Source organism: Perca fluviatilis, chromosome 14, assembly GCF_010015445.1.
Source record: "Perca fluviatilis chromosome 14, GENO_Pfluv_1.0, whole genome shotgun sequence".
In the NCBI taxonomy this organism is placed as follows: domain Eukaryota; kingdom Metazoa; phylum Chordata; class Actinopteri; order Perciformes; family Percidae; genus Perca; species Perca fluviatilis.
The window spans coordinates 31,997,933-32,019,741 of record NC_053125.1 but is presented as its reverse complement, the minus strand read 5'-3'; the positions used below and the strand labels follow the sequence as shown (position 1 = coordinate 32,019,741).

The 21,809-nt window shown below is 39.1% G+C and overlaps 1 protein-coding gene and 1 long non-coding RNA gene across 3 annotated transcripts in view; both read right to left on the bottom strand.

Annotated features, from left to right (window-relative positions):
• The window catches only part of LOC120572827 (low affinity immunoglobulin gamma Fc region receptor II-like), a 48,180-nt gene extending 26,699 nt beyond the window's left edge, over nucleotides 1-21,481 (bottom strand). The window contains exons 1-2 of one of the 2 annotated variants that reach the window (XM_039822299.1): nucleotides 21,254-21,409; nucleotides 931-1,043 (exon numbers count right to left, since the gene is read on the bottom strand). In XM_039822299.1, coding sequence (XP_039678233.1) covers nucleotides 931-961 — 31 coding nt within the window. In that variant the 5' untranslated portion in view covers nucleotides 962-1,043; nucleotides 21,254-21,409. Of the gene's footprint in view, nucleotides 1-930; nucleotides 1,044-21,253 lie in introns of both variants that reach the window. The other variant, XM_039822298.1, reaches the window with a different exon arrangement.
• LOC120572978 lies at nucleotides 8,706-9,590 on the bottom strand. Its single transcript, XR_005641551.1, has 3 exons — nucleotides 9,472-9,590; nucleotides 8,853-8,962; nucleotides 8,706-8,750 (listed from the first exon to the last, which is right to left on the bottom strand). It is a non-coding gene; the product is annotated as an uncharacterized LOC120572978 (long non-coding RNA).
• Nucleotides 21,482-21,809: the final 328 nt, after the last annotated feature.

Sequence of the window (21,809 nt, the reverse complement as noted above, 5' to 3'; positions counted from 1 at the left end):
TGAAACATTAACCTGTTTTCCTGACTTAGCCCTCTGCACCCTCAGTTATTTTTGACAACGCATAGACCGTCTGGTTATATTTTCTAAAAAAGCTTTCATATTGACAACTTCTTCTACGCTTGCTTTGATAAATGAGGCATCTGGCTTCTCAATGATAAACTGCTGAAAAATATCAACTTGAACACTCACAATAGCCCTCTACACATTCTAAAAGTACTTTAAACAAGAAAACTGTTTACGGGCCTTGGTTTGTTGGGCAGCTCAGCGGTGAGATCAGAACTGAAGAGATTTTGGATACTTTGGTTAGTTGGAGTTTGGTTCGGTTCAAAGTTTAAATAATAAATGAAAAGAACACGCTAAAAACAGGCTTTAAATCATTTACACAATCTTTCAAAATAACATTATCATAATTGTAAACTGTAAAAACCAGACTATAGATATAGTTCCTTTCATTTTGTATTTCTTTCTAGGTATAGACTGATTATCGGGACGTTTCTTGGAAGTTTGCAGATGATCTGTATCAGCGTTTTATTTGCCTAATAACCGATAAAATTAATGAATTAAAAAGTGGTCTACTTTGGCTCCGCTACAGCTCTGTATCTGTCCCTTTGCTTCGGATTCACTCACCACTGAGTCTGACTTTATGTCCCGCCCACAACACTATCTGACTTTGTTACTGGGGATTATGTTCAAAGTTTGTCATTTATTAAATAATTGCTTAAAGCATTTTTAACAAAGTTTTGTGTTGGAGTTTGTAACATTCCAAAATCTTAATTTTGACTTAAAGATTTTCATTCATAACTGTAAATGCAAATCAGTTCCAAATATCGGTTACATTAACTACTAATAATCGGTATCGGCCTTGCAAAACAGTATCTGTCGATCCCTATTTCTTCCATCTGATATTTTTCAGAAACACCGTTTACTTACAGAGCAGCCAGAGTAGAGATGTGTCCTCCATCCTAACTGTTGGTGAAATGATGTCTTGACTTTTTTTCAGTGTATATCCGCATCAAGTAAAACTCTTCTTCCTTCCTCTTTGACTGGCAGTGTTACATGTATGCATACATACTTTCATGCATAGAGATACATACATACACATGCATGCATAATTTGAGATGGTTTATGAACATGAGGTTATATGAATGTAAGTATAATGTGCAAGTATTAAGTTCTATATTTTGATTCACATTTATATTGTAAGTGTTAATAATTAATGGTCTGTGTGACACCCTGACATGTTCACATCGTGACTTGTGAAGTCTGCTTATAGCAGCTCCATGGGCGTGAAGTCCATTTCACATGAAGTGGGTTTTCTTATCACCTCTCACAGCAGCAGCAAGTGTTAAGAAGAAGAAAAACTGAACATTTAAACTGTAGTTCCCTTTAACTAGTAGACTTTGACAAGTCCGACAAAGTCACCATGCTTTTGAGGTAAATACCACCAATACATCTTAAATATAAATATCTGTGGCTATCCTGTCATTCAGAGCTCCAGAAAAGTTCTCAGATATTTTGAAACCCCTGTCAGCAATAAAATGCACTCTCTGATGGCGGAATATTCAGTGAATAGGCTACCGACAACATCAGTGCAAATTCCAAAATTGTTTGTCTATTTATTTCCACGGTTCAACACATGACACGACTGAACACACAGGTGTTGTTATCACTATGTGTACATTATAAGACTAGAACAGAGTTTGGCTGTGCAATGACTTTATTCATTTCTGCCAGTTAGTGCATTTTCCCTGTGTTAAAGACTACATGCATTATTGTGTTTGAGGATATCAGAGACGGTGGTCTGGTTCAAATGAGTTACTTTTTCTTTCACTGTGAAATTGAGAATGACACTCAGACTAAATTGTTTAGTATATTTCTTTATATTGCAAAATTAAAATGAAATATGGACTATTACAATCAACAATATGTTGAAATTAATTAAAACAAATCTTTTTCTGTAAAAAAAAAAAATCTCTCTGTTGTGTGCATGTCTCAAGTTATAGCATAGGCCTACCGTGCACATATACTGCAAAAAAGCGCCACTCACGCCTAGGCTATTTAATTGTATAGCCTTGTTAGGCTATGTGTGGGGTGAGCCAATTTTTTTTATGAGATAGAGAGACCACCTTAAAGACAAAAAGATAATTCAAGCACTGAGACAGTTACTCTACAGTCACTGTTACACACTGGTGTTATACACGGTACACGTGTACACACTACCCAAAACAACAGTGACTACTTTTACATGCACACATGTACTTACAGAAAATGAGACTGAAAGAAATGGAATAAGAGGATTTCCCTCCAAATGTGGAAATATAATGAGCTATTCCTATAAAAAGATATAACTACAAAAGTTTATTTGTCCTCATTTTGGAAAAAAAAATTATATATATATATATATATATATATATATATTCTGACTAAGCTGTTTACATGGCTAAAAAAAAATGTAAATGAACTGCTTAGCTACACATGTATGAGGGCAAGGGCGTAAATCTGATCTAACACTAGGGGGGGACAATAAACATAAAATTTCTGAAGAGCAATTTTTGAAGGGGACACAAATAATACAGCCACAATTATACTCGTAGAAGACATGCGTACACTGAGGAAAGCCTTAAAGGAGAACTCCGGGCAATTTTTCTGTTGATCTTGATTGCTATATGTATATGAGTACTGCCGATAGCAAAAAAAACGAGCCGAATCGGTGCTAGCAACACGGAGCTGCTGCAGCTAATGCCGAGAGCTCCCACTCAGCTAAAGACAGTTATGGGGGCATAAGATAAAGAGTGCCTTTGTGCCTCTTAACAGACACAAAATGCAATTAAAATGTCTGTGCAACATGAACAGGGCCCTTACATGACAACAAGATGCATTTAGCAACTTAGCCATTGTTTAAATTCACCTACCCTCTTAGCTGCTAGCTGCCGTCTGGGATGAGTGAGTGTGTTCAGCCAGGCTCCGGTAATAATCATCACGCAGCAGTTCCATGTGTATTTGTAGCATATATATCCATTTTGGGTGCTGTCGTTGGTGAATATGAGTCTCTGCAGTGGCGAATTGTGTGGTAGTGTGGCCTCCCTCGCCTGCTGAGGCCGATAACAAACCATCAAGCGCCCGCTGGTCTGGTGGAGGTCTTCCAGAAGACCGTTCAAGCCTTCGCGGCGAAAAATTTTATTTTATTTCACCCTCACAAATAGGTAATTGAGCACTGTAGTGGTTATGACCATAACTAAAAACTCAAAAGCCTCTTCGATGTGTTCAATGTCTTCTGTATTCTCCATAGTTACGTTACTCTAAGCTTCTTCCCTTGTGAACACCTCCGATCGTCACTTTTCACACGCACTACGCCCCTCCAACCTGCAGTGTGTTATTTACCTTTTCACGCTACAGCTGAATTCACAGCGGGACTGTCAGCGGACTACCGCTAGCAGTCTAAAACACTATTTTTACTGTACAGGGCATAAACATAATTTGGTCCGTGTTTCCATGTAGTTACATAGTCACTAATACGGTGATAACCACTATAGTGCCAATTACCTATTTGTGAGGGTGAAATAAAATACAATTTTTCGCCGGCGAAGGCTTGAACGGTCTTCTGGAAGACCTCCACCAGACCAGCGGAGCTTGGTTTGTTTCGGCCTCAGCAGGGGCGAGCTATAGGAAGGAGAAGGATGCCGGTCAGGGCTGCTAGCCTGGCTAAGGAAACTACCACAATTCACCACTGCAGAGACTCATACTCACAACGACAGCACCCAAAATAGATATACATGGTACTGCGTGATGTTAATTACCTGTGCCACTCATCCCAGACGCACGCTGCGGCTAAGAGGTAGGTGAATTTAAACAATGGCTAAGTTGCGAAATGCATCTTGTTGTCATGTAACTGTTCTGTTCTGAGGGACATTTTAATTGCATTTGTGTCTGTTAAGAGCACAAAGGCACTTCTTATCTTATCCCCCATAACTGTCGTTAGCTGATGGGAGCTTCGACGTTAGCTGCGCAGCTCCGTGTTGCTAGCACCGATGGCATTTTGTTTTTGTATCGGACGCATATACATATAGCAATCAAGATTAACGGAAAAATTGCCCGGAGTTCTCCTATAATAGGCTACTATCATTAGTGTAGCATGGAGACTGTACCATTATCCTTCTTTTCAGTGTTTCTCGTGATTCAATAAAAAAGATCTTGCGTCCTCCACATAAATATTAGGTTATGTCTGGGACAGAGGATATATACTTAACTGATCAGCCACTTAATTTCATATTGAGCAAAGAACAACTGTAGATCTCCAAAATTAACCCTAATATAAGTTCACACACATAACGTAAGGTTTATCAGCGTGGTAACGTTAGTTGTAGTGGGTGCATTTCTATCCAACAAGCTAGGTAACGTTACACTATATTACACTAACATAGTGAACTTTTTAGTCATGACTAATTCATTAATTACTCAGCATAATTTCTATATGAGAAAAGAAAAACTTAATCTGATGTTTAATGTGAATAAGACAGCTTTGAACCGTCTACTTACTACATTCCTGTCACTACCGATGTGACTGTCACCGTGAGTGTAGCGCAGATCCTAAAGCAGCCAACGTCAACTGGCGGCCCGCGGGCCACATCCGGCCCGCCAAAGCTTTTAGTCTGGCCCGCAGAATAATCATGAATTCACAAAATGTAAAGAGGAAAAAATGCGTTCTGTTATATATCATTTCAAACATTTAGAGCAAAAACCCAGCCCCCTGCACTATTCACATGCTGGGATTTTGTACAGCGATTCCCGAGCTCCACACACACAGATGAGCCGAGATGTGTGTGCGTTAAAACACACACACCGCTGAGCCGAGACGTGTGCGTGTTAAAACACGCAGCACCTGAATGGGAACGATACAAAGAGGATTAGGCTACCAACGGCCGCTGGGGCAGATGAACTCACGCTAGTCTCGTTACTGTAAGTAGGCTACGATAAAACCTTAGTGAGTAAAAAGTCAATACTTATCAATGCACTCACCTGTGTAGACCGGCATCAACATGTAGAAAGCGATATTCCGATCTGCTCAGTCCACCGCGCTGTTTTAAGCAAACACAGCTCTACTCTGCAAATACCGAATTTTTGCAAACAAGCTAAAACAAAAGCTGCACTCTTAGAACAGATGTGTTAAAAACAACACATAATGAGTTAAATTTTAACACACTGTGCTGAATCAGCTCAGGGACAACACATCTTGTGTCAGATTTGACACAACTCATTGTCCGTTTCTTTAACACATCTATTGTGTCAAAAGGTCAACACAAAGATGTGTTATTTTTACACAAAGATGTGTTTACTTGTGTTTTGATGGATTAATGTGGAATTACAAATGTATGATTAAAAAACATTGTGTAGACAATTTATGTGCAATCAAGAAAGAAACATGTACATTTGTTCGTATACGTTTATTACAGATTGCAATTTAGACTTTTACATTAAAACAATCATGTAATTCAATCTGTTTCTGTATCGGTAATACATTACACTTAAACCAAACATTTATTTGAATTACTAAATTCATATGTGAAGACAATTTTTTTTTTGGGACTCCATATCCATTAATCCCACTCCTCTCAAATGGAATGAACTTACAAAAAACATGTAATTCCACAGTTACCTGCAAAGGGTGACATGCACACCTAACTGTGCTTCATATAACAAAATAGCTTGTGCCTAACTAACCGTTTTGTGAATACTTGTTAAAATGTCCACAACCATAAAAACAATGCACTTACATTTACCATGTCTATTCTGATATAATGTTGAATACATGGCATTGAAAAACAATTAATAGGCATCATTTGTCATCTCAGTGCTTTCAACATTAAACAATTGGAAGGTTACACCAAAAAGGGCAAAACATATTTACAGTGTAGTGAACATAACATCCAAGCTATACAATTTTGTATCTTGGGTTCAAATACAGCTCACTGCTGTCAAAGCTTGTCATAATATCTAAAGGCCGAAAATCTGAAGTTTCAGCCAATGTTATCAGTTCATATTCTTTGTTCTTTTGCACTGCATAGGCATAAAATGGTCATCAAAGTACTTGACTTTTAGGATCCTCACAAACATAAGAATCGACTCATTTACTGCCTGGGGCAAAATATGAATGACTTCACCGAACAAACGTTCTTCTCTATGGTCCGTTCTCAGTGGCAGTACAGAACCAGTTCTATAAGCCTGGCCATACACATCAACACTGTGAGACACAAATATGGTACTGGTCAAAGAAAGGTCAGTTTCAAGGGTTAACCTCAAGTTTTCTAACAAAACATCAGCTTTTTTCAATGACCCTACACTAACAAGATAGGCATTGGTCACATCTATTTTCTTAGATATATTATCACAATGCTTATAGTGATACATCTGTTGAACCTGATGTTTGAAAGCCAATGTCTTTGACACGTTTTTAAAGTTACAAACGGCATGTGCTAGTCTTTTAAATGGATTGTGCTTGGCTTCAAATCGCATGCACCAAAGTTTAGACAGAGGACCAAACAAAATCATCATCCTCGGATAATGTATCATAAAATGATGTTTTGGAATGAGATTTTTGTCATAAAGTAGTCTGAAGAGAGTATGGTGCTCTTTTATCAGCTCTTTTAGGTATACAGCAAGCCCATTTGTAACAACTGGGGCAAAGATGATGCTGCATATTTCCCTAAGTAGAATAAATAAATGCCAATGTTGCTTTTTCTCTGTACAAGACCTCCTAATAAGAAGGGCAAGACCAGTAAAAGGCACCACATTTGAGATGCCGTCTGTTTAACTGCATTCTCATTGGATCTCAAGTTCATTATGACACTTGGTTTGTTTTTACATTTCCATATCCATACTGAAAACTTGAAATTCGGTCATTCAGCTGTTCCAAAGTAATCAGCTTCTCCTCAAAAATAAAGTGGCGCAGCATTAATTTTACCTCTAAAGGGGCTACTCCTTCAAGTATATCACGCATGATATCAACACTTATGTTCTCTGTTACATGAAAATACTGAAGCTTATTCAAGCAGGAGTCCCCTTTCACACCTGTTGTGCTTGGTTCATTTAGGCTGACATGGTGCTGATAACTGTCTTTGGTGCGCAGCTCAACTTCATCCTCATCATATCTAAATTGTGCGGTTTTTTTCCAATCATGCAAAATTGACAGAATTTGTTTGCAGAAAAACTTTCAAGGTATCCACAAAGTGAATGCATGGCCAAATTATCTGCCGTTAACAGGCAAACTGTGCCATAGAGTTGATGGCTTTTACCTCTTAACTCCACTGTTAGACGAGAATTTTCAAGAAATCTTAGGTCATCCAGAAGTGGTTGCAAAATCTTGTCAAATCCCTACACCTCTCTGTCAATTGAGTTGAAAAGAGACACAGGTGAATATTCCGAAGCTGAGGAATTACACTCTGTTGGGAAATTCTTCAAGGTAAAATACACAGCTCTAGCTTATGTATTTTTGTCTTGGAACCCAAAGGATTTGTTGTTTCGAAGTCATCAAAATAAAGTTGTATTTGAAGAGCATCAGGGGACATATTAAACAACAGGTGTGAGGAGAACTGAGAGCCATCACAGTAATCAAGCATCTTGTCATCAGTGCTCTTCTTATTCTGTAGAAACAAGTCCTGCATATCATTATGTTTGAATAGAAACGTTAAAGTTTCAATGATGGATATGTACTGACATGTGTCTGCTGCAAAAATCTGTTTCATCTGACCATCCTTTCTTACGGTATCAGACCTGTGACCCAGGAAAATTTCTTTTGGTTTAACAAAGGGAAAACTTCTCAGTGAAGTACTTGTTCATTTTATATTGTGTGTCCACATCTTTAAATATGTGTTTAGCATGTTCAAACTCCTCCATTAATGCTTGAACAGCCTCACTGTCATGTGGTACATCCAAACTACTCAACAAAGAGAAGTTGACTGTTGCAAACTGTCTACAGTTCTCTCAAGCAACTCCTTTGTACAGTTAACACTCCTTGTCACATCTGTTAAAGTCACATTTGACGAGCGTACATCTTGGGCCACAAAAGAGGCTGCACAGTCACCAAGATCAGACCGTTTCCTTGACTCTGATGCTACAGCATCAGTGGACATCTCAAAAAATATCGAAATAGGATCATCAGTTTCAACTAAATTGTTCAACGCGCTCCTCCCTGGTAAATGGGTTGAACTGAGACAACGTTGTTGATTGTGTAGAATGAGCTCTATGGAGATGTTTTGAAAATGAGTGTAAATTATGATATGTCCTTGGGCAGGCGGCTTGGCTGCATATAATCGTCATGTTTTGTCCATCGGATAAGCAAGCGTGTATCTCAACGAAGATGCCAAAGGAGGTTTCTTACCTCTGTGAACACAGATTCTCCACATTTTGGACAGGTGAACATTTTGCTTTACTTGCATGCTTTAAGCTGTGAAATCAGCTCCAGTACTTTGGTTTTCCTTTGTGTAGAGAATGGCAGGTCGTGACACACTCAAAGAAGGTGAAGACAGAGCTGAGTGGTGCTGGGTATGACAAATTACACACCCAGTACAGTTTAAAAAGCTTATCCACAGAACACGTCAGGCCATCATCCAGAGGAATGGTTACTTTGTCATTCTTAGCAACAATGACATACTGCTTGTTTGTACACTTCAGATCACCGATGCATATCAGCTGTGGTTGGTGAGTTGTGGATGGTGCTGCAGGATCTCGCAAAGTGATGCAATACTTGTTCCAGGCTTAAAAGAAGTAAAGAAAAGATATGTTAGTTAATTGATCAGCAACGTTGCGACAAAGGCTATCTTTGAGTAAATGCAATCTGAACTTTACTAAATACATACTGGTGTAAAATCAACCAGGTGGGTTATTGCAGATCTCAGACTGCAACGACTGGCACCAACCGGGGGCAGCAGGTGTGTTAGCAACACTAGGAAAGTGTAGCACGTGTCATCTGTCAATGAAAAACAAATTAAAATACAGAAATGCAATTAATGGAGTGTGCCACTGAAATGACTTGTCGTCTCTACTTTTAATGTCACGTTAAGAATTCTTTAGTGCCCTCTCTGGTAGAGACTGGTAGAGAGAATGTCATTTGGCTTCTATGTGAAAAAATAATTCCTTATCAGACAAAGCTGGAAAAATGCACATATGACTTTAATTCACTTTCCATATTGATCACTCCACGCCAACATGAATGAACATAATAAAATTACCCATTTACCATAGGAGGGGTGTCTAACAATTTAATAATATAGGCAGCCAAAAATATTTATTAGAAGAACAAAATTTAAAATATATAACCCCTTTTGAAATAATGCTAAACGACATATTTTTAACATTCACTTGTTAATTAGCCAAGTAAGAACAGAATAACAAGACAACTCAATTTGATGTTTTTTTTTTTTTACTTTCTGGCATCACACTCAAGGCTTCTAGGAGTTTGTGTTTACGGAAAAATACCTTCAGTTTTCTCTTCAATACCCTTCAACAGAGAGGACACTCTTGGTTCCAAGGCAGCCACTGATTTGAGTTTGGGAATGATGTTGGCCTCCCATCTTCGTAAAAAGAGGTCCGTCTTTCCGCCTATAGGTTTGCCAAACTCTGAGTCCAGCTTACACAGGGAGAATAAAAAACATTACAATCAACCTACCAAATATTAACAAACTCACAGCATTAAATCAGGTAACTGAAAAGTAAAGCTGTATTTATATTATATTTTGGCCACTTGCTGGTAGCGTAGCAAGCTGAAAACATCTGTCATTAGGTGCGTTTGAATTCATGTGGTGCTGCACACCTATCTCTTTGCACACCAGAAGGTGTCTGACGCTAGCGCTGCTGCTGCTAGCCCAGTCTGTACACATGGATGTTTCCCATTGATAAAATGAAACATAAATATATTCTGATTTGATTTGATTACAGCAAAGACAACGTCGGTTGTGTATTGACGGCAAAATAGTCTCCAGAATATTTGATTCTGTATTGACAGGTGACATATTAGAAAATAGTTTTTTTAAATTACATTTACATATCTGCATTTATTTCAAAACCTCGGGACTTTCAAACATCAACATGTCATTTATTAATATATTGATTTTGAATTTATTTTTACTATTTAAATGGGTTGAAGTTTAATTGTAGAGGGCGCTGACCTCCTCCCCCCAGCCCGGATGTTTTGTGAAGCACAGTTAGGTGTGAATGTCACCCTTTGCAGGTACTGTGGAATTTAATAGTTTCTTTTTGTTTTATATTTGCTGCACAGAAACCATGCAATCATTTTGTGAGTTCATCCCATTTGAGAGGAGTGGGACTAAATAAGCCAGTCACCAAGGAAGGAAGCAACCTACCAGACTTGGCATGTCCAAAACCCCGTGGGTACTTCGTTGAATATTTCGGCAACAGTGGGGAGTCCTTAGTAATCCAGGATCTGCGACATGTGTATGTTTTCTCCATGCCTGACTTGATCGCTGAAAGGTTCTCAGCTGAGGGGCAAACCGTTTAATCAAGGTGGCCCACTCATTTGTGCTGCTGGCATGCCCATCCTCAGTTGTATCGGGCTTCCGGGTCCAGTGCAGTCATTGGTCACTTTTCGCTTCCTGTAACGCCTCTGCCCTTGCTCAAGATTGCGTCTAAGGTTGCGTGGTTTAGTCTCTAGGAATCCACAGTGAGAGACTGGATCATAGTAATGCTCCTGAGAATGAAAGGGAAGATATCAGTGAACAACAATTTTTCAGTTCTCCATAGTGGAATGTGGGTGGAAACAAACAGATTAGACATTTGCTAGGCAATTTTATTTTAAACAGAACAAAGGCTGTGGTTTTAGGCTATGGAAGATATATGTTGTAGAGCAGTAAGATCAACCCTAAAAAATAATCATGAGATTAAAGTTACCATAAAATATAGATATGCGATTATCTTCACCTACTAAACACTCACAAAGGATACTGCACTGCTCTGATGACCTCTTGAAGCACAGTAAGTTCAACAATGTATTCTAGAGCCTTATGGTGAAATTAATATTATTTAAAAAGTCAATTCTAAAACAAACTGGGAACCAGTATAATGATGTCAAAAATCAAAAAGGAATGTGAGTGCAGCATTTGGTTTGTTAGAAGCTTGGCAGCAGAGTATTATTATTCTAAATTAGATGAAGAGAGTGGGGAGGCATTACATTATAAAAATACTAGTACTTAAAAACCAGTTACTTACAAATCCTTCCCCTTGTCCTTCTACTCTGACACTCAGGGATGGGAAGGTGGTGATGATGCTTTTCGCTACAGCCAACTTCTCTGCACTAAGAGGGTAACTGTAAAATAGGACAAAAACATTGCCACTTCCTCATTCAGTGATACAGGTATATGGTTGTTTTTGTTTCAGTGAAAAATATTTTTAAAGTTAGATATTCATGCCAAAGTGTGGTATGGTGCAATAATAATCAAATTTTTAGACCACGTTTCAAAACAATGTTACAAAGTGCCTTTACAAGAGCAAAGACAATAAAACACATCAAACAAATTGACCAGATATAAAAGGTAAAAACAGCAAGAAACTTAATTACAAAATTAAAATACAGTTAAAGAAAAATAGATACCTCCAAACCCACCTCTCCACCAAATCTCTGTACCGTCTTCACAAGGAGCTTCCTCAATGGCACTGACAGGATACCTGTAGTCTCATACTCTGTAAGAATCTGTGGAGCTTTCTTCTGAAGTAGTGACTGGAGGGGCTGACTGTGTTCTTCCATGTTAGTGGTAGGCTGAGTAGAGGCAACAAGAGATGCATTTTATTGCAGTCATATTGAAGGTCTTGACAAACAAATTCAACAGAACTTAGAGGCAAGCATTTAATCAAGAAGCCTAATTCTTATCTTTAGTACATACTGGTCATTCATCGACACCTTACCCAGCTGCCCAATATATGCTCATCTCAATGTAGTTGTACATTTCTAAAAGAATATCTATTTATGCTTAATTCATTACCTCTACAATGTGATGCATTTAAAAGATGCCTTTGGCAACTGTAGTATTGCAAAGTGTACCTGATTTTGATTAGTCTCCCTAAGACAGGTTTCCATCTGGGGTCCTCTTGCTGACATGAAGACATGGAATCTATCAAAGTCCTTTACGTCTACATTGGTGTCAACATCAATATATTCCATGAAATCAGTGTTATACTTTAATAATCTATCAAGCACACAGCCCGTTTGCTGGGCGAGGCTTTGATCTAGAGATCCATGGCACTGTTAACATAGAGAATTTTTTACAAGTCTCTTTCTCATCTTTAAAACTGGTAACAAGGACTTTGATAGATTCCAGGTTGTCATATGTGAGCTGAAAAAGTAATACATAGCTAAATAAGCAAGGTAATTTGCAAAGTCAACACAGACATTCACATCTATATCCAATGTATATTTCATATCAGCTGCGCAATATATAAATATCAGAACACTGCTAACTGTAGCTTAAGCTTAGTTTTTACCTCACACAGAACTGCTGGTAGCTTAATAAGTCTGATAAGAGAAGGCAGAGGCGACATCATACTCAGAAATTCTTCCTGTTTTGTGGCAGTAACACAAGGCATGGGCACTCCATTGACTAGCGTGCAATATTCCCCAGCTTTATGAGATATTTGGGGCTAACGAGACACACACACACACACACACACTGTTTCCAGCGTTCAACATAATAACGTTACTGGTTAAAATAACACACAGCGGAGCTACAAGCATACAACGGGCATATGGCTCATAGATGCGAAATAAAGTAACAACTCAACTGTTAGGTGCACCACTTGTTACGGGGTTTCCGATAACGGCAGAGCAACTGCAGCAACTTGATGTTATCAGACGTTAGCTAACGTTCACATTAATGGCTGTGTTATGAGTCGCTTTTGAACCGCTAACTTCTAACCTAACGTTATTATATTAACGTTACCACGTTTCATGCCGACTTTATAAATAGAGCTGGTAACTTGCGCCACTTTCGCAAAACTAATTTTACGTGGTGTAATTTTTTGATAATAAATACAGCAAAAATAAACTTTAAAACCACAATGGACGTTTGGTGTAACTTAAGTAACGTTACTTTATGTTACAGTTAATGCTGAACAAACGTAAAGGTTATCGTGCGATAGTTACTTTAAAATAGTATTTAGTTAGTTGGTGTATTATAACGTTATACATGCCGAATTTACCTTAACACTTGTTAGCGTTATAGCTTGGGTGAGAAGTCCCTGGCAGCGTCATGCTCTGGACCCGTGTGATTTCAGCAAAAACTAAACAGTGACACTTTAAACTGTTTAAACTGTTAACGTTAAACAGCCACACCCCAGTCGGGTGTGGCTTTTTAAAGCCTGCCGCAGGAATATTAGCTAGTTAACATTACTTTAAGTTACTGTATTTAGCCAAGGTACGCGTATAATTAGCTAGCTAGCTCGAGACATTTGGAACAGCCAGCCAGTTAAATGTCAGAAACTAGCTAACCTACATAATACATTACACCAGATGTGTTTTATAGAGGAGACCATCGACTTTAAAAATACATACAACTCCATCAGGAAAGCCCGAAACGCTAAAGATGGCAGTTTTCCCGCCCCTCCCGCTAGAAAGCTAATTTGGAATTGAACCCTGCGTAGCTAAATGTTAACTTACTTGAATATGAGATTTGCGTGGAATGGAGAATCCAGCCAACAACTAACATTAACAACACTTTGAATAAAAACTCAATTAAATATGATCAGATTGACTTGATATGTCAATAAAATAGCTAGCTAACAGTTACGTTACCAAGAAAAACAATTCTAACTTAACAAGAATGGTCGCATTAGCATTGGCTCTCTAGCTAACGTTAGCTAGCTAAATTTAGCGATTACCTTCTGCCTAACCAACTGTATGGTCCTTACTCCAAAATCCTCATATATTCCATATTTCATAACGTTGACATATTTTTCATTACATGAAAAATTACATTAAGATGAACTAGTAATGGATACCTACCGGCGTGTCTGACAACATACCAGGCGATGCAGCCTCCATCTTGTCTCCTTTGTCTTCGTCTCTGTGGCGAAGAAAGTTTTTTTTCTGTTCCGGCTGCACTAATACCGTCCGTTGCTGGGCAGGATTAGATTCATGTTGTGGCTTTGTCATTATCTGCATTTTAATTGTTGTGTATTTTCATTTATTTCATTTTTCTACTTTTAGGATTTTATTTGCTAGTTTATGTCTAAATTATAACTATGTTTTGTGTGGTTAGGGGTTATCAATGCCCATCATTTATATAGGCCTAGTTTCTATACTAATACCATACTCACAATTGAGAAATATCAGTTTAATTACATTAGGATACACCTCTTTTCAAATTTTGTAAACTAATGCATGTTGGCCAAATAAATCTTGAAATATTATTGGTGATTTGATGAAGATTATGATGAGGGTAAGGAAAAGACCAATAACTGGACATGTCATTTGGCTTTTATAGTTGATATAGGCCTACAATTTAATTGAGTAACATAAAAACAGGCCTACAATTTAATTTAAAAACAGGACCAACACAGTTACTGAGATACTTGTTTTTGGTGAGGCTGTTGTTGGACTGAAAATAACACATCAATTGTGTTAAATTGTCCAACACATGCACTGTGTTAAGATATTTTTACGCTTTTTACACATTTTATGTTGATATTTGCACAAAATGTGTAAAATGTGTAACAACATTTCTTTTGTGTCATTTTTTAACACAACCCTTCTAAGAGTGTGTCGGTTTTTAGTCTAACTGTTTATCTTAGTTTGCCGGGAATCTGGAAATTTGGACAAAGTCTTGTAAACCTCAGTGGAGGCTGAACAAACCAAACTCTCCGCTGGAGCGGTAAATATATGGAGGTATAATAAGACCAAAACAAATACATGTGGCTACTTAATATGCACGTGAATGACGCAATCGTTATGTTCCTGTTCTTCATTCTTGATGATGATGATGATGCTGGTTGTATTACTTTGCAACAGCATCTTTTCATTGCAAATGAGGCATACATGACGAGTGCATAGCCTGCTTATCAGTCATTCATCATTAAAGCTGGACTTCTCCATGCTTCAGCCTCTTTGACAGTGACATTCTTACCTGACAAGCACTGTTTCTTTCTGCAAGCATTTTCCACCAATCAGGATGCTGCATACTACAATAATGTTTCCATAATTGCAGACTTTAACCATCACTCCTCAGTGAACTGCCTCCTAGTCTGAGATCTTTTTCTAGTTAAAGAGCCAGTTATCATTATGGAGTTTCCATGTTTTTTAGGAGTTTGCTCACACTAATACATCTAAAGAAATATAGCATTAATTCAGTAAGAAAGTGAAAATTGCGAACAAAAATAGGCGTATTAGGTTTAAATTAATTTTATTTTCTTTATTTGAAAGTCCGGCCCCCAGAGTGTCTGCGTAGAAAAATTCTGGCCCTTGGAAAAATCTAGTTGATGACCCCTGTCCTAAAGCATGCAGTGGACCAAACCACTCTGAGGCAAGGGAGGGGGGACTCAAAATGTTTTTAAACTTAAAAAGCACTTTTTGGGGTTTGTATTGTTTTACTGCTTACACAGATATTTAAGTGTACATCATTATGTTATTTACAATACTCAGCATTGTTTTAATGATATTTCTATGGGGGGACAACCCTTAGATGGGGGGGGGTCGTGACCCCCCCGACCCCCCTGGGATTTACGCCCTTGTATGAGGGGTCTAATAATAAAGTAAGTCAGAGCCTCCAGCAGACCAGTGTTGCCAACTTTGCGACTTTGTCGCTATATTTAGCGACTTTTCAGACCCCCTTAGCGACTTTTTGCGAGAAATCTAGCGACTTTTTGTGGTGTTATTGGAGACTTGTTCTTACTCTTCTCAACGAGCAGCGAGTGCCGCCGTGGGCCCCTCCCCCATCTGAAAGCACTCACAGGCGGGTGCCGGTGTAGGAGAGACAGCGGGACGTGACGGAGAGAATGCGCCTGAGCTGGCCTGGCCCTGGGCAACCCAGCCTTTTTGAGAATTATTTATCAATCTTTCTCCAATCCCATTGTAGAATTTATTTTTTTCTTTTTCTTTTTTCACTTCAAAGATAGGCTACCTAAGTAATAATTATAAGGTAAAATAAATTCCTGCATTGAATTTGTGATTATTTGGCTAAAGATTTCTATTTTTTTTCTATCTACCTTGCTGACACAACCACTAAGCTGTATGCAAATGAGCGTATGACGTCATCTAGCGACTTCTAGCGACTTTTAGGACAGCCAATAGCGACTTTCCTTACTGAGGAGTTGGCAACACTGCAGCAGACCCACAAGTCCTCTACTCCTCATTGAGGTAGACCTGAACACCATCACACCAGACCAACCAGTGGAGTCCAGCCGGCCAATCACTGGTCCCCAGAGACCCTCACACCTCGCTACATTCATGATATTAAAGATAAGTGAGCCTCATGCAGCTATAGGTACAAAAGGACAAACGACTCAAATTGGGAGTCCATTTGCATTCTTTAGGGACTGTTCGTTATTTATTTCAGGGGCCACTGGAGAAGTTTTGGGATCTTTGGTAAAAATAGACTTGACCCTCCCCTTACCGGTGATAATTTCTCTATGACTTTTTACAGCCATGACATACATGATTTAACCTCTGCTTTCTCATCTTATACATCCCACTCCTCTGTTATGGTGTGGTGGCCATTTCAGTAGATTTACTCACTAACATTGTTGTGGAAACACAATAAGCATGATAATAATAATAAAGCAGATTTTAAATTACATTGTAACAACTTAACAATTTGCCCTTATGAAATCCAATCGCGGCACGGCTGTCTTGGAACACAATAGACAGATGGTGGCGGGATACCCTGACACCTAAATTTAACTAAAATGTAACAGTGAACAATCAGTGTTGGACCTCCAGTCTGTTGAGGTGCTTCTCCAAACACAGAAACGAAGCGCAATCACATCATAAAACGTTACGACACATTAAGATAAAAGATCTGTATTTTGCCGTAATCCAATTACACGAAAAAAAAGTAATCCACGGCGATCAGTAGATCCACAAACGGTGGATCAGTAAACCAAATCAAAACACTCCCACAATGAACACCGACTGATTTTCAGGCTTTAACACAATTTTTTTCTACATTAGTGTAAATCTTAATGATCAAAGACAAATGATGCAGATGCATACAGAGGATGAATCAATTTTTATGTCCTTACTCGTCAAAAGATATAAGAAAACATAATATATAGAGGTACTATTTAGAGCTGAAAAATGAGTGTGAAAAATAAGTCTGCTTTGTCCGTTTGTTTGTAACTTGTTACATATTACATTTTTCCTTTTGTATGTTGCAACACACTTCTTGTTTTTTTATATTTTCTGTTCCAAATAAAAGAAAGATAGAAAGAAATAGATGCGAGAACTTCCTCCTTCACTTAATGGTAGAAAACAGGGGCGCTGCAACAAATCCAAAATCCTACTGAGGCCTGTACTACGAAGGAAGATTTGGGTTAACGAGGTAACTTCAGGTTCAACCCAGGGTTTTGTGTATCACAACTGTGGATCACTTGTTACCAGGTTAAATCGCCATGGTAACTTATGCTGAACACCTAACCTACTCGTGAGGTTATGTTGGAGATTAGACATCAACCAGTATAAAAGCACAGCCCACTGACCCATTTATTCTTGATGATAATGGCATCAGCGTTCTTAGAAGATCCCGTGGAGCTTGGTGCGTGGATATTATTTTAAAAATAATATAGGCCCCATGATGTTCACTATTGCATATGAAATTCAAAAAATTTCAAACCAAAAAAAAGCAACATGGATGGTACCCTACAATGCTCTTGCAGCTCTTCACAATTTAAATGAATGATCATTTAACTACTTTCATTGAATTTGGATATTTTATTCACTTCTATAAGAGTTGTAAAACAAAAAAAATTGTTGAAAACCCAAACAAAGGTTTCAAAGGCACAACAAAAAATCTTTGGCACAAGCCACAAAAACGTAGAAAAAGACCACAAAGTTGAAAAGAATATTGACCAAAATATCTCCTCATATTTTTTCTCTTTCCTAGGAACACAGAAAAATAATGTCAGTGTAAGGACTTGTGTCTCATGTTCTGACCACCACCATTAGTCAGTCATTACAGACACTACAATCACAGCCACACGTTCACACACTCTCACCATCTGTGTTGCAAGTGGTAAAAAAAACTCAAACGTGTACCCCCAAAGCTCTCTCTGAGCAGGCAGACACAGTGTGATCATCTAGGACCTCCACCTGAGAAAGTAAATGGCCTATGTGATCCATGTTCAGCAACCATATATGGCAAACATACTGGTGTAGGACTATTAGTTTTAATGTTACCTCTGTATGGCACAGTGGGACGACAGTGGGTGGTGGCAGCAACACCACTGTATATCCTGTCACTGCAGACAACAGTAATACATTTCACTCCTACAATATTCATAAATAATTGTTGAATGAACTTGGTCACGTAGATTACTTGAAACATACCCTGTACATATGCCTGGGTTTCCGAGCTGCTGCCACCAGGGTCTCAAGAAATGCCCCCTTCCACCAGGGGCCGACCCTGATTGGTGGAGAGGGCCAGCTCCTCAGCAGGAGTGAAGCCCTGTGGAGGAGGGCCCCCTCTAGTCTTCTTCTGCCTCATTTCCTTCCTGTTGGCTGCAAGCTATTTCATTGTTCTATAGCCCCTATGTATACCAATATCCTACAAAAAGAGACTGACTCAGGCAATTCAGCCTCGTACTTGTTGGCCTTAAAATATGTGCAAGTATTGCCTACTGCTACTTACCGGTTTGAATTATGTTTTTATATTTATTTTTTATTTGCTCCCATGATCTTTTGCCACTGTTGCAAATAAAATAATACAGCAACAAAAGTTTAACTCTGTTTAACATTACGGAATGCACAAGTGTAATTATGGTCATGCTCCTGGGACAGTGATATCTATAAGTTATGTAACTTACAGCGTCTGCTATTTTCTGCCAGCTTTCCCTCCTTGATTTGGCAGCAGCGACTGTGTTGTCTTTTTGCCTGGATTATGTTGGTATTCCTCGTATTTTTGTAAGATTGTGGTCTGCTCTTCTTGTGTAAAATATGCGGTTCTAGTAGTTTTGTCCATGTTTGCGATTGGCCATACGGTGCAAACACCGCCTCTTTTATGTGAACACGTGCGCCGCTGTTACACAGCTTATGCAGGACCGTGGCTGTTATGTTAGGTGAAGCCGGGTAACTGAAATAAATCCAGGGCATGTTGATCTGGATTCATAGTACAGGCCTATTATCACCACAGATACAAAACTATGTTTTATTAACTCTTTCAGTCCCGGGCCAGAAGATATCTGTGCTTCTGTACGTCTACAATCTATTTTCCCCTGAATATCATGTTAGCTTCATATATACCTTCAACGGCAGCTCCCTATCACTGCTGAGAGTGGGAATGACATGCACATTGTAAAACTCCCTTAGGATGAAAGCATCATATCAGGTGAGTCAGACAGCCAGCAGGTGGCAGCACAGCACCTTCTCTTTCTTTACACATGTTCAGTTCAGCTCACAGTTCACTCTGTTGGCTGGCTCTTTCATTTAGGTATTTTAAAATGTAACCGTCACTATATTACAGTAATGTTTGGGGGGACAAAATAAAGTGCTTTAACATGTCAACACACACACACATCACAGAGTGTCCAAACCAACAGATAATTCATTTCGATTCATTCATTCATTTCAGAAACACTCTGCAGCAGAAAACACAACAGAGACCAAACTCAGAGAGTTCAACTAAAATGACACACACACAGTGGGTGCTACAAACATTATTATTAAGATTATTAAAAAGGTATTGTGGAGGATTTTCCCGAATTTTAGAAAAGAACCGCCCTCTGTACTTTTTGAAAAAATGCACATGCGCAACCCTCTGCCTGCTCCCGAGAGGGAACGCCTATTAAACGTGTGCACGAGAGTGCACGGTTTACAAGTTGCTGTCGGCATGGCTCATACAAGCCTACTTTCCAAAAGATTTGCACTTTTTCACAAATTGAGATGTTTACCGTAGTGATGGGCGAACGAAGCCTTGTGAAGCCTCTGAAGCTTCTTCCTGATTGTATCGCAAAATGATCCGAAGCATCAAAGCATCGAAGACAACACGGTGACATCTGGTGGTCAGCAGAAATGACAGCGGCTATCAACTTGACACAGCCCAACGAAGCTTTCAACATGAACATAGGAGAGACAGAATGGACACATGCATATGGCATGACATGACTGAACTTGAATTAAATGACATGAACATGACATGACGGAATTAAAAATATAAAACCTATGTTTGAATGTTATATGATGTGATATACCATTATAATATATAAACTATATATAAACTACTGTGATCAAGATTTGAATGTAAGTATGTTTAATTAGGTTAAATATGGATTCAATAAACTGCAGCAACAATGCCACCTTCTCCCGCTATGTAGAATTACGTACAGGTATGTAAGTAGGCTAATTTCCATTAATAGGCTAATCAAATAAATTGCAAGCCACACTCATAAACCTGCGTTGTTCCAGTGAAGTCTAACGGGCCGTTGGTACGCACGCAGCGACATGAATCCAGCAAACCCATCCGGAGTTTCAGTGACGTTCGAAGCTTCGGACGTCATCAGTCACGTGCTTATTTTAATTCGATACAAGCTCCAACACTGGGTTTCGAACCAGTGTGCTTTGTGGGAGTGATACAAGCTGCGGTGCCTCGGTGTCAAACGTCCCATCACTAGTTTACCGTGTGTGCGCGGTGCGTGACTTGTGCCAGGGCTGGAAAACGGTGAGAACGGCGCGCTTCCATTAACGGCTGAAACGTAGCTCACCACACATATAGGCCTACACCTGAAAGTGCTCATGCGCAGAAAGCGAAAACTACCTAGCGACGAGCACGTACGACGGCCTTACATATACATATCACCAGACTGATTGACAACTAGGAGGACCAGTTATTTTGATGATCCACCCGGAAAAAGAAAATCCTACTCAATACCTTTAAGCCGCATGACAACAACATAGATATATAAACAATATAAACTCCACAACTGCTGCAGACACAGCAGAAAGAGTGTCTGTTCTTAGTGCATATGGGCACACACACAACGCTACGTTTCCTAGCAACCTTCTTCTGAACAGTACCATCCATCACAGAGAGCGTGTTGTTGAACTCACCTGTCTGAACGTGAAGTGGAGGGTCATCCATCAGCATGTTAGCATTTAGCATGTTAGCCACAACCAGCATGCACCTGTTGGTGAAGTAACATGGCAGCATGTGTGTTTGATTTGTGTCACCTAGCGTGCTGGGTGGGTGGGGCCTGAGCTAATTAATCCTCCTGTTATCCTTGATAACAGATGTTAGTACATTTGAGGATAACAGGAGGGTTAAGGTAGATGTTACCTTTACAACCCTGGGACAGTCATTCTCTCACATACATAAGAAAACACATGTGCAATATACAATAAAGCATCCAGTGTTAATAACTAAAGATGACCTGATGATGCATACATTGAGCCAATCATGTGCTGAGGCTTTGAGAAGAAAGAAAGCATGATGTAATGCAGTCAGACAGCCAGCAGGAGGCAGCTTTCACCCTGTTCTCCAGAGGAGCATTTCACTGGAAAGGCTTTCATTTACGGGAAGTCAGCAGGGTAATCAAATCAGCTCCACCCCTGGAGGGACAAAAGGCCCAGTGGACAGACAGAAACAGAACTGCATTAATGCATCAAT